The sequence below is a fragment of the Mustela lutreola genome, chromosome 8 (genome assembly GCF_030435805.1).
Source record: "Mustela lutreola isolate mMusLut2 chromosome 8, mMusLut2.pri, whole genome shotgun sequence".
In the NCBI taxonomy this organism is placed as follows: domain Eukaryota; kingdom Metazoa; phylum Chordata; class Mammalia; order Carnivora; family Mustelidae; genus Mustela; species Mustela lutreola.
The window spans coordinates 50,843,894-50,857,210 of NC_081297.1; the positions used below are offsets into that span (position 1 = coordinate 50,843,894).

At 40.6% G+C, this 13,317-nt stretch overlaps 1 protein-coding gene and 1 long non-coding RNA gene across 9 annotated transcripts in view; one reads left to right on the forward strand and one right to left on the reverse strand.

Moving 5' to 3' along the window:
- LOC131838506 (uncharacterized) overlaps positions 1 to 10,494 on the forward strand; it is a 90,399-nt gene extending 79,905 nt beyond the window's left edge. For all 5 annotated transcript variants that reach the window (XR_009356619.1, XR_009356615.1, XR_009356623.1 and 2 more), the window contains one exon: positions 10,200 to 10,494. This is a non-coding gene — a long non-coding RNA (uncharacterized LOC131838506). The remainder of the gene's footprint in view (positions 1 to 10,199) is intronic.
- Positions 1 to 13,317, reverse strand: part of C8H12orf56 (chromosome 8 C12orf56 homolog) — a 111,263-nt gene that overhangs the window by 50,465 nt on the left and 47,481 nt on the right. For all 4 annotated transcript variants that reach the window (XM_059184742.1, XM_059184741.1, XM_059184744.1 and 1 more), the window contains exons 3-4: positions 13,036 to 13,108; positions 1,162 to 1,567 (exon numbers count right to left, since the gene is read on the reverse strand). In XM_059184742.1, coding sequence (XP_059040725.1) covers positions 1,162 to 1,567; positions 13,036 to 13,108 — 479 coding nt within the window. The remainder of the gene's footprint in view (positions 1 to 1,161; positions 1,568 to 13,035; positions 13,109 to 13,317) is intronic.

The following is a 13,317-nucleotide window of genomic DNA, read 5'->3' on the forward strand; positions in this document are numbered from 1 at the left end:
CCTGCTTCCCTAGCTTCTTCTGAAGGAAAAGAGCCTTTTGTATTTCCTTAATATTATTATGTTGGCAGATCAATGATAAAAATTATGTATCTTTGAAGATAATTGAAAAGGATCACATTATTCAGGTGTAATAAATTACTTATTTTAAAACTGATCCTGTTATATAAGAAAAAGGTCCCTAAATAAGAGTTCTGACTCTCATTAAACCCACTCTATAACCTTGAGTGAGTCACCTAAAATATTCAGTTTCCTCATTTATAAAATAAGGTACTTAGACTAGATAATCTCTATAAAATTGCCTGGTCCTGTAACAGTGGCTCCCATTAACCTACTTTTTCAATAGTGCAGCTAAGAAATACAGAGACAGGGCATCTGGGTGGCTCAGTGGCTTACACCTCTGCCTTCAGCTCAGGTCATAATTTCAGGGCCCTGGGACTGAGCCCCGCATCCGGCTCTCTGCTCAGCGGGGTGCCTGTTTCCCTCCCTCCCTCTCTGCCTACTTGCGATCTCTCTCTGTCAAATAAATGAATAAAATAAAAAAAAAAATACAGAGACACATTGACAGTGTTGAACTTTTTGTGGGCTCGATGCTCTCTGAAAGCAGAAATGGCTGAGAAATCACCCCAGCCAACTGAAATAGACCACCCTGCTCACAAATATTTCAAGACCTTCTCCAGGATTCCCAGGAGACCCTTATCAACCCACCTCTGTAAAACCCCTGGTCCATCTCCCTTTTCTTTAAGACACTCCTCATTAATGAGCATTGTCCATCTTGCGCTAGCCTGAATAGTCAAATCTGTAATTGTCCAGTGTGTTTATCTTTCATATTATTAAATTCCAAGGGTACATTTCCAAAATGGACATTTTGGGAAGCAGGAAAGGCGTGTTTGCTTTAAAAATACTTGAGCCAGGGGTGCCTGGCAGGCACAATTGATTAAGTGTCCACTCTTATTAGTTTTGGTTGAGGTTATAGGGGATCTTACTGAGGACAGCCTCCCAGCTGAGTGGGGAGCCCATTCTGAATTCTCTCTCTCCTTCTGCCTCCCACCCCACCATCCCTCTTGCTTACACACTCTCTCTCTAAAATAAATAAATAAATCTTTAAAAACAAACAAACAAAAACCACTACTCCTGCCAAAGTTAACTTATGAGCACACTTACTATAATATAGTTGTTCCATGAACTTTTTAAGTGCAGAAATATTGATGAGGTTGTGGAAATAATGTACAAATGAAGTTCCGAGGCCTTTTTCTCTAGGTTTGGGTTGTTCTGTAAAGGGGAGGCCAGGGAGGAATTTCCTAAGTGAAACTCATTTCCTTTCCCATTGCACTTGAAAGGGACTTCACTTAGAGAACCTTTGTGATCTGGAAGTCCCTTGGGTTCTTTTGTGTTGGTTGTGCAAGATGGCACGCTGACAGCCTTTCCAGGGGCTGATGTGGACTGACAGCTCCTCCTGGAGGGGGTCGGTAAGGGTCGAAGGGCACTTTGGCCATGAGAAGACCGCTCCTTGAGGTCTGAAGGACAAAATATAGAGTCCTTGGATGGTGTTCTGCTCTCTTGGTGGTACCTGTCAGGTAGAATTTAATGTTAAACATAATATTCACAATTTAACAGTAAGGGACAAAGAGAACCCAGCAGCCCAACTGCAGCAATTTAAGACTCTGAAGGTAAATAAATGTTTTCCAATAAAAACAAGACTTATTAAGAGAAGGGAGTGATTTAATTTCAGTTGCTTACCTACTGACCTGGTTGGAGGTATAGTAAAATTCTTCATTATACTTTCCTGCTTTCAGAAATAAAACTGTATCCAATGTCATTTAAAGCACTTTCTATATCTAAAGGATGGTGCCTATCCTTCACAGAACCCCAGGATTTACAATAAAAGCACTTTTTTTTTTTTTCTGAAAGCACTTTTTATTCTGCTTTTGAAACCCGACTCTTCTTTCATGGTGCATTTCAAATAGATCCTGTAAAGAAAAAACTACTCATATGGAGTTAGGAAGTGAGATTTAAAAAAAAAAATGGTGTTTTCTTGAATTCGTGTCTTGCTAATAGTCCTCTGATTTTCCAGTGTCATTCCAAAAGCATCAGCACATTTTTCAGAATCAGTCCTGTGTTCTACCCTCATTTTCCTTGCTCTCCACCTTGCCATGACCATTTCTCTAAGTCTGCTACATGAGGAAGCAAGTGGGAGAGGCTAAGAAGTTGTAGGGTCATGATGACATCCAAGGTCCAATCCTGGCTCTGCCACTCAGTGGTTTTGTGACTGTGATTGACCTCAGCTTGCTTCAATCTCTGATTTTAAAACAGGAACCAATAATAGCACCCATCTCAAAAAGCTCTTGTGAAGATTAAATAAGGAAATATATGCAAAGTGTTTGTAACACTGGAAGCACTCTGTAGGTGCTAGCTATTGATACTATCCTATATTGCCTTGGATTACTGGTTTATCATTTTAGAGTAAAATATGTTGTCCTCTTAGAAGATTGGAACCTTCTTGAAGGTGGAAAGCCACTTTGTTTTTCTTAGTCCTTAAATTAATTTTAAGCATATTCAAAATCCATTCATTCTCTATACAGTTTTATGAACTGTGTTGAGCTTCAGCCCTCAGCTCCCTCTGCCCCCAGTATTGCAGGTGCATGTGCACACACACACGCGTGCATGCGTGTACACACACACACCTATAAAGTAGCCACCTCAGTTTGTTCATCCAAATTCCATCCCCTTAAACAGCCATCCCTTGCCGAACCCTCAGGCTTAAGGATATGCACACTGGCTTTGTAGTCCCAGCATGCAATCTGTTTAAGAGCGTGAGCAATAGCCTCCTTCCTGCATCCTTCTTGCCCTGTGGATCAGCACATGGCATGGCCAGATTTTAAACACCCAACTGAACAAATTCCTATTTAACCCACCACCTCCGAATGCTGCTCAGTAATTATCTCACCTTACCCTGTTTTTCCATAGGATTCTAGTATTATGCAACAGTATTATGTAACAGTATTATCCAAGTGTCTAAGAATATAAGATGCTCACAGTAAGGATTTTCAGGTAAATGAATATGTCCAGCTCAGAAGTGGATGATACGTACTCCAGGCCTCTTTTTAAAGAGATAGTTTTTCTTTATTCCTTCAGATAATATATTCTAAAATTTTCTCTATGGAAATTGAAGAGCATTAAATAACCAGTATGTAGATTGTGCTACAAAATGTTATAAAATTATGTTAAAATGTTCATTTTAGGCACAATCCATGTTTCATATAAAAGCCCAGCAAAAATGGTTTCAGGGGGTTACAGAAAATCTCATTTGAAGTGACTGTTACTTATTCGGTTATGTGAAAGATTTATTATTCTGGAGAGATAAAAAGGATTTCTAAAAAGGATTACATTTTTGGCAGCATAAATGAAACTACCATGGAAATTATAGCTTCACCAGTTAAGCAAGCCAACTCATACAACTAAACTGTATTCTTCATTTGAAATTGAGTAATGCCCATATTTACTAGTCTGATTAAAGAGTAGTTTGTTACTAAGCAAGAGTTCTAGAGCCTTGAATTTGCACACATGTTAGCTTCATATTTATAGAGCTAAGCTGCTAAATGTCAAGAGTTTTCCTAATGTGCTGACTGTGTATCTCCAGGGACAGCCTAGCCACATTAAAGGAAGAGATGAGAGAAGTAGGAAAGAGAACTACAAAATCAAAAGTATGCACAAATCACTTTTTTCCCCCTTTTTCCCTCTGCATCAAAGACAGATAAACTCCTCGAGAATGAAAATGTTGGGTCACAGTCCAAAAAGCAACAGGCAAAATGGAACAGCTTCACAAAAATCTGTTAGTCTCAAGTTCAGCTAAGAATAGGAAGTACACACATGCTAGCATATTGATACTCTATGAAGAAATAAAAATGGTAAATTAGAAAAGATGGGTATTTGATTTAAGAAATTCTTGAAAAGGATAAGAAAGAAGTTGAAAGAATATGAAATGGAGAGTTTAGTTTTCACAGCTAGAAACCTATCACATTGAAATAGATGGTCAGATTAATATGCTAAAAATAAGAAACAAGAACAATAGAGAACAATGATTCTTCTATACACAGACCTACATCTCAAGATTTCTTGAATAAAAAATTCCCCTATGAAGAGGTGCCTGGCTGGCCCAGTTGGTTAAGCATCTGCATCTGATGGTTAAGCATCTGAGCTGAAGCTCAGCTCATGATCCTAGGGTCCTAGGATGGGGTCCCACATTGGGCTCCTTGCTCAACAGGGAGCTTCTCCCTCTGCCTGCTTCCCTCACTGCTTGTACTCTCCCTCTGTCTGACAAATAAATAAATAAAATCTTAAAAAAAATTCACTGAATGGGCTCAGTAAACAGTATAGAAATGACGGAGAAAGGGTTGATTTTGAAGATAGATGAATAGATGTTATCTGATCTGAATAACATAGAGAGTAAAGATTGAAGAAAAACAGGAACAGAATTTCGGGTGACTGTCAGGCAATATGAAAGGTCTAAAATTCATGTCTTCAGAGTCCCAGAAAGAAAGGAGGAAAAGCATGGTGCAGAAAAAAATATTCGAGGAGTCATGGCCAAAAAGTCTCCAAATGTGGCAAAAGACATAAACTTACAGATTCAAGAAACTCAGTGAATCCCCAAAAGATAAACTCAAAGAATTACTCACCAGACACATCATAATCAACTTGCTGAAAATAACAAAGGAAACTCAGAGATACTAAGAACTGAATGGCAGTACATGTCAAAATACATGTGACTCAGATAAAATATATTTTACAGAAAAATCTATAGCTGCTTTTAACTCTGAATCCTGTTTAAGTACTAAGGAGAAATTTTTTTTTTAATTAAAGGCAGTCAACTGCTGTATGTATTCTATTCAAGATTTATACTTCGATTCAGGGGGAGAGATGGGCTGAAGTACACTTACTCCATCTTGACCAGAATCAAAACCTTAATTAATTTTATTACATCAAAATTAAAATTCTGTTCAGTAAAAGATACGACACAAAGCTAAGAGATAGCTGACAAAATGGGAGAAGATAATGTCTAAAACCAACAAGCAGATTCATAGATAGAATGAACGAAGCACTTGTGAGTATTGACCCCATGGGAATTTTCAGACAGGTCCATGAAGGGGGGAAGAGGGGGGGAAGAGGAAGAGAGTGATGTGGGAGAAGAACCCATATTGATTCTACCCCGATGCTCAGTAAATGTTTTTTTATATTTTTATAAATGTAACTGAGCAAAGGATACTAATAATGATAAACTATGAGCAAGTTATGTACACAAGAAGATAGCTGTGTCATGTTTTCAGAATGACGAAGATGTAAAGACGTATTATAAAAATAGATTTTAGAGGCCTTGAATCCTGTCCCTTGAGCTTCTAAACGGTCCAGGTCCCTGTACTTACACATACGGTATATTTACATAAACACAGGACTGGTCTCCTAAGAGAATAATAGCAACCTATTTTGGAAGAAATTCTTAGAAAATTGATATTAAAAAAAGAAAATTAGTACAGATGGTAACTTGTGCCAAATTATTGCACAACAGCATTTTTATTGTTTAAATACGGTAATGTTATTAGAATAGAAAAGAGGAAAATTATTCCATTTCCAAGGCTTGATAGGGAATTCTGAAGATGCCAAATAAATGATTGCTCAGTGGCTGACTTACTGATAATCAGCAATAACAGGAAAATTAACTTTTAATAAGGACTAAGTGTCACATGTAGTGTAAGTACACGTGCATGATCGCGCCCTCACATATCGCCCCTCTGAGAAAGGAGCTGTCATGAGCTTTAGCCTCTTCCTGAAGAGTAAAGTGCAGGGAGGTTAAGCCCAAGGCAGTCAGGCTTCAGAGTCAGTCAGTGTGACTGCAGAGCCTTCATGCTTACGTACTACGTGGAGAGAGAGAGCACAGCTCCCCTTTTCTATTTCCTGTCAAGACGTGCAGCTCCTTAGAGAATAAGGTTCACGTTCTTGGTTTCTCCCCCTCCTTCTAGTTTGCTAATGGTGTACCATTAACCATAGCACATTCTCATTCCATTAGGACTGTCAGCCCTACTTCCATTTATTAAACAGATCAGTGTCTCCAAAAGCTCATATCCTTCCCCTGCCATGCACGATGCTTAGAAAATCTACTTCTAAATTTTCACTAGCCAAATATCAGTAGAGACTATACACATCGATGTAGACTCAGATCAGAATCCACTCTCCTGGGTATGGGCCTGACAAGACCTGGTCTGAGACTGAGGCATTGTTGCTATTTCTTTTCCTCCTGGATTATTCAAGGTGAACTCAATTAAATTTATATAAATCTTCCTAAGCACCGACGCTGTAAAAGCGTTCTATTGACTTCAGCCTGTCTGTCTGTTTCTTTGCACTCACAAGCAGTAGGCAGTCTTTTTTCCCCCTGCAGCTCTAGGGAACTTTTAAGTAGGTCACAATACTTTATTTCTACTTGAAATAATCTAGATGGGTTTTCTCCTGTAAAATGCATATGAGAATCTGGAGCCATCCACTGGTGAAGAGGTACGTTAAAGCTAGAGAAACCTAAATACTGAATCTCGTCATCAGAGATCACTAGTCTGTTTTCCATCCCTCAGGTGTTAAAAGACCTGTTGTTTACAATTACCCTGAAAAGGAATCATACTTATGTAAGTCTGATGTCCCAAGATAACTGCATCCTTCTTATGACCTGCAGCTTCTCATAATTAGGCCTAAAACTTTACACCTCAGAGGTGTTTCAAAGCTCTGCATATGATAACATTCTTTAGTCTTCTAATTACTGTTTTCTATCCTAGCCTGCCTTTTGTTTACGCTTTTGACTCATGTGCTTAATTATGGAGATGATCGCGTTAGAAAGCTGTGGGATGGAGAGTAGACCTAGCTCCCCCTCATCCCCTTGATTTGGAAACTACTCCTGAACACCCAGAAGCTGCCGTGTTTTTAAAACGTCTCTGACCTCTTGGCTGGAGTGGATATTTTTCAAGCTAGGGCATCAGAAACCCTCCTAAGATTTTAAAATTTGATGCAAGAAAGTGTGTGAGGTAGCCTTTGTCTGGTGGTGGGAGCTATAACGTGAATTTAAGACAGGTGGTTACTTTGTTTGTTGCCCCATGAATGATATGGTAGTCCCTGAGACAAAATGAGGCTGATCTACCAACATCAGAGGGTACAAAGTCCTATGCACATTCAAGTCTCCAGTTCCTGCTATGCCTCATTCTTTCCATTCCTGCATTCTATTGTTTAGCTTCTATCCTTTGCTGATTTCCCCCACCATTGAACATCTAAAATTGAACACAAAGCCCAGCAATTAAAGTGTGCCAGATTAAACAGGTAGGTAGGTAGAACTACATTTGTGTCTGTATTTATGTCTATTCCCCTATATGTCTGTTGAATGAGTGTTGAATTACCTGCGTGGTCCCAGTTATTCCAGTAAATTCCCCTTTTAACCTAAGCTGGATATTTGCTACTTCTAACAGTTCTGACCTCAATGATAACCTAAAACAACTACTGCAAACATTAATTAGAAACCTCTTTTATTTTTCTAAATTGGAAGAAAACAAGGAGAGTATGAGAGTGGTCTAGAAAAGCTGGGACATCAATATGCCAAAATGTGAAATGAAGGATATCGACTCTGAGACATGCGGATGGCTGTTAGTGGGATCGCCTTTCCCTCACTACTTCTAGTTACGAAGGCCACGTTGGCAATCTACTTAGTGTCTTGTGACAACACACAACAGAGACCCTTCCTCCCAGAACTAAGAAGACACAGCACTTAGGGCAACAATGGAATGCATCAACGCCTTTAAGACATGCTTTATTATTTCATGGATTTAGATAAAATCATGCTTCTCCAAGCCTGTATAATACAAGCCAGGCTAGGTTGTAAAGAACATGATGAGTCATTCAACAAATATGAACCAGCTATGATGTGCCAGGTACTAGGCCAAGTGCTAGAAATATATCCGTGTGCAAGAATGTCCAGGTCCTTGCTTTCACGAGGCTTACATTCTACTGGGCAACAGGAATTAAGCTATGGACACAACTCTATGTGACATTTATGACAGGGCTATGACATAAACAGAGCAGTCTGAGAGCACCTGTGTGCATCTGTTGGAGGGTCGAATGCTTCGGACAGGTGATCAGACAAGACCTGTCTGAGATGTGGGCATTCAGGCTAAGACCTGAAGGATGAGAAAGAGTGAGCCATGTGAAAAGCAGTGTTAAGAGGAGAAAGGGAGTGGAAAGGCCCCGTGGTGGAAGAAGGGCGAGGTGCCCCAGCCTGTGTGGTGAGCGCGGGGTAAAAGGACTGGAGATGAAGCTGGAGACAGGAGCAAAGACCAGGTCTTGCAGGGTTGTCTTGATGTGTAAAAAGTTTTATTTTGGGGGCAATGGGATACTGCTGAAAGGTTTTAAGCAAAACAAAAAGGGGGGTGGGTCATTTGGAAAATGCCCATCACTTTGGCTTTAAGGTAAGGGATTCAGGAGAGGCAGGATGGTAGCTTGTTTGCACTGTTATCAAAGCTGCCTGGCCACAGACTGGGTGGCTTATTAAAAAAAAAACCAGAAAATTATTGCTCCCAGTTTGGGAGGCTGTAAAGTCCAAGATCGGGGTGCTTGGTGTGGTTGCCTTATGGTGAGAACCCTCTTCCTGGTTCCCAGTCGGTTCCTTCCTGCTGTGCCTTTTCACCATGGAAGGAGCTAGTCAGCTCTTTGGAGCCTTTTCTCGAAGAGCATTAACCGCATATCATGAGGCCTCCACCCTCAAGATTAAAGCACCACTCAAAGGCTCACCTCCCATTACTGTCACCTTTGGGGGTTCGGATTTCAGTATAGGAATTTGGGAGGGACACAAAACATTCCAACCACAGCAGAGACCAAGAGTGAAGCAAACCCAGGTGAGAGAGGACAGTTGCTTACCCTGGAGGACTGTGAAAACAGAGAACAGTTGATGGATTATAGATATGTTATGGTGTAGAACTCAGGAATCTCAATAATCCGGGAGTCGATTGACTACTTAACCCAGGATTTCCTGAACCTTGGTAGCTAGCTAATAGTAACATCTAGGGAGCTACCAAAAACGACGACTGTTGAGTCACAGCCCCAAAGCTTAGGATTCAGTAGTCTGAAGCCCAGAATTCTGAACTTTATGAACCCTTGAGAGATTTTGGCACGAGGCCAGACTTGAGAAACGTCTGCATTTGTGGTGTTATTCCAGCTGACCTTTATTCCCAAAACACACATGGCCATGTGAGGATGTCTCCCCACATTCTCACATGGCCAAGCCTGTGTACTCATCTCAAAGCAGGAATGACTCTTTAGGAAGCAACAATGAGTGCCCCAGATTTTGGCTTCCTGACAAGCAGGTTCAGGCCCTGTAGACAATCCAACAGCTTGGTGAAATGAACTCTGCTCTTGAACAGAGTAACTAACTAACTCTTACTAACCTTGTTTGGGATATTTAACTTTGTTGAGAAAGTTTCCCCAAAATGTATGGTTCTGTCGTCTTGTAAAAGGCAGAATAGCTGTCCTATGTATAAGCATAGTTGGGGTCCTTCTGCGCATCACAGGGCCCTCATTATGGTAGTCTAGAACTAGAGCTGGTGAATTGAATTGGCCTCAAACAGCAGGCTCCCAAAGGCAGAGGCTACGGGGAGAGTGGGCTAGCTTTCTGCCCCTCATTCCGTCAGGTCTTCAGTAGTTTCCCACCCTTAGCAAGCCACCAAAAATAAATGCATATACCGGGTGTCTGGGTGGCCCAGTAGGTTAAGCTGCTGCCTTCGGCTCAGGTCATGATCCCAGGGTCCTGGGATTGAGTCCCAGTTTGGGCTCTCTGCCTCGGTGGGGAGCCTGCTTTCCCCCCTCTCTCGCTCTCTGCCTTCTTCTCTGCCTACTGATGCTCTCTGTCAAATAAATTAAAAAATCTTAAAAAAAAAAAAAAAAGAAAGAAAGAAAGAAAGAAAAGAAAGAAAGAAAAGAAAGAAATGCATACAAGGGAAAAAGAGTTTCCTAATCACCACTACCCTGCCTTTGCTGCCCTCTTTTATGGAATCTATTTTATGAAAATTCTGGAACTATCACTGGCTCCAGGAAGGATTTGAAACCAATCCAGATCCTCCTCCATATATACTAGTGCAGAGATTAAATTTCTACTAATTTGTTTTGTTTTGTTTTTTCTGTTTCAGGCCAGGATGGAGTAATAAGGACTAAATATGTACTCTCACCTGGAAAAAACAAAAACTGGGAAAACGTACATAAAAAAATAAAAACATCTTTTAAGACACTGGATGTTGGACTACGTAAGACAGTCATCTCCGAGAGGTGGGAAACAAACAAGATGAGACCTAGCAACTGCTCCAGCTTACTGCCTTAAAAAAAATTTCCAGGACATAATGCAGGGAGGGAGAGATGTTGATAATGGTCATGCTTTTGTGGGGGTCCACATCGGAGAAAATGTATCAAACTGTACGTTTTATTGCAGTTTACTGTGTGTCGGTTTTTGTTTTGTTTTTTAAGATTTTATTTATTTGAGAAAGAGAGAGAACACAGGGATGGGCAGAAGAAGAGGGAGGGGCAGGGTCCCTGCTGAACAAGAAGCCCAATGTGGGGCTTTGATGGAGGATCCTGGGATCATGACCTGCGCCTAAGGCAGACGCTTCACCGACCGAGCCACCCAGACGTCCCTGCTGTGTGTCAGTTTTACCTCAACAAGACAAAATTCTACTGAGAGCTTCTTTCCTTGAGCTTCTGGCTTGGTTTCCTATTAAAATGGAAATCCCACTGAAGCGGGAACAGTTTTAAATTCATATTATTACGTTAATCACACTGTGGTGTTCCTAAGAATTGAAGTACAGACTTTCATAGGGAGAGCAAGGACACTACTAGGAAAAGAGAGAGGATTGCAGAAAGAGGGGAGAGAGCACTGGGCCGGGGAATGAAAGGAAACTTGTGTTGACAGATGGAATTAGCAGGGGCGGTTCTGTGGAAATGTGTGCTGGTGGGTTTTTCATTGCCTAATAAAATGGGGAGTGTTACAGGCATTTCGTGGAGAAGAGCCAGGGACGCTGTGGTCCCACAATGGGCGGGAGTTGTTTCATGACAGTAAGTGGTCCCACACAGAATGCCAGTAGCACCCTGCTGAGAAAACCTGGTGAGGGAATTCAGTGGTGCAGGTTGGTGGTCCCTCCCCCGTGCCCAACATTGCAAAGGGGTCTCAGCTTTCTGAACTACAGTTTGCAATGCAAAATAGAACACTTACTGCTGAATCCTGTTTTAGCCAGTTAAGTTTCCTGATGTTACAGCTGCAATTATAATCAGAACCTCTGAACCCTTGTGAACACTGACAGGAACACACAGATCTTTTTTTTTTTTTTTTTTAAATTTTTAGGGTTTTTTTTTTTTTTTTTTTTAAGATTTTATTTATTTATTTGACAGAGAGAGAGCCCACAAGCAGGGGGAGCAGCAGAGGGAGAGGGAGAAGCAGGCTCTGGCTGAGCAGGGAGCCCAATGCAGGACTCAATCCCAGGACCCTGAGATCATGACCTGAGCCGAAGGCAGAGGCTCAACTAAACTGAGCCACCCAGGCACCCTAGGACCTCAGTCTTAACCTGTCTAAACCAGCCTTGGGTTTGCACCCCTCCTGCCATCCTTATTTCTCTGAAAGGCAACCCCTTGCAGTAACCCCAGCTTGAAACTACAGTGGTTTCTCTCCCATCTCTCTCGTGTTCAGTTGCCAGTCTTGAAGAGTTTGCATCTGAAATATCTCTCCACCCATCCCTTTTTCTTTTTCCTTTTTTAAAAAAATATTTATTTGTTTGTTTGACAGAGAGAGATCGACCCCAAGTAGGCAGAGAGGCAGGCAGAGGGAGAGGGGGAAGCAGGCTCCCCGCTGAGTGGAGAGCCTGATATGGGGCTTGATCCCAAGACCCTGAGATCATGACCTGAGCCGAAGGCAGAGGCTTAACCCACTGAGCCACCCAGGCGCACCAGCATCCCTTTGTCTTTACTCCCTTTACCACTAGACCAATGCAGATTGTCATTACTTCCTACCAATCTGGTTTCTCCTTGCTTCAGTTCATCTGAAGCACAACTAGTTATTTTGTCAATAGTTTCCTTACAGCCTAAGAAAGGACATACAAAGTCTTGAACTGGACTTTAAGACTCTCTCAAGTATGGGCCTAGTTTTGCTTTTTAACCTTATACATGTTTTATTCATGTTCTATTTTTATTTATTTATTTTTTACGTTTTATTTTATTTTATTTTATTTTATGTAAGCTCAGTGCCCAAAATGGGCTTGAACTCACAACTGAAATCCAGAGTTGCATGCTTTGCTGATGGAACCAGCCAGGCGTCCCTCTGTTGTATTTCTACATCACTGCGGACTGCTTCCCTTTCCTGATATATGCTCCATTTTTTTCCTGCCTCTTAGATTTTATTATCTCTTCCAGCTGCAAAATCTCCATCTCCACGTGCACTCTTTTTTCTTCAACTGTCACTCTGACATCTTGACTTCCCCCCCAAAACTGAATATAACCTTTCCCCTCTTCAAAACTCTTTGGCAGTTCTCTCAAACTCACTGATGACACTTAGCATGTGTATTCTGTATTGTCTATGTTTGGTAAATGTCACATATTCTAGTTAGAATCAGCTTCCCAAGGACAGGAACTATGCCTTACTCATCTTTTTTTGTTTGTTTGTTTGTTTACAGGGCCTAACATAGTGCCCTATACAGAACAAGAGCTCAGTAAATTTTTTTTTTAATTTAACTTTAATCAGTTATTTAGTTACATTGTGAAATTTATATATTCCATTGATATGAGAAATACTACATTTCACTATTTAAACTAAATGGATTTGAATTTAGAAGAACTCCCAAAATATCTTCTTCATTATTGTATATATGAAATAAACAAAATTCAGTCCAAAACCATTAGTAGAGAAAAAACATTAAAATGAGCAAAATGAAGTATAAGATAACTTTTGGTCACCAAGTTAAAAACATACTCCAAACAAAATCTCACCTGAGAGAGGATTCACTCAAATTTCTGGGCTCTTTGCCTCTCCAAAAGACAGAGCCATTAATCTCTTCTTTGACTAAAAAAAAAAAAAAAAAAAAAAAAAAAGGAAAAAGAAGTCAGTTGATAACATTACATAATTTGATTGAGTTTGTTTAGAAATTATAGTTACACATACTGATTTGATGACTGCTCATAAATCCTCACAAAAACTTGCAAGTCGTGGGGCATCTGGGTGGCTCTGTTGATTAAGCATCAAACTCTTGATTTCACCTCAGGTTGTGATCT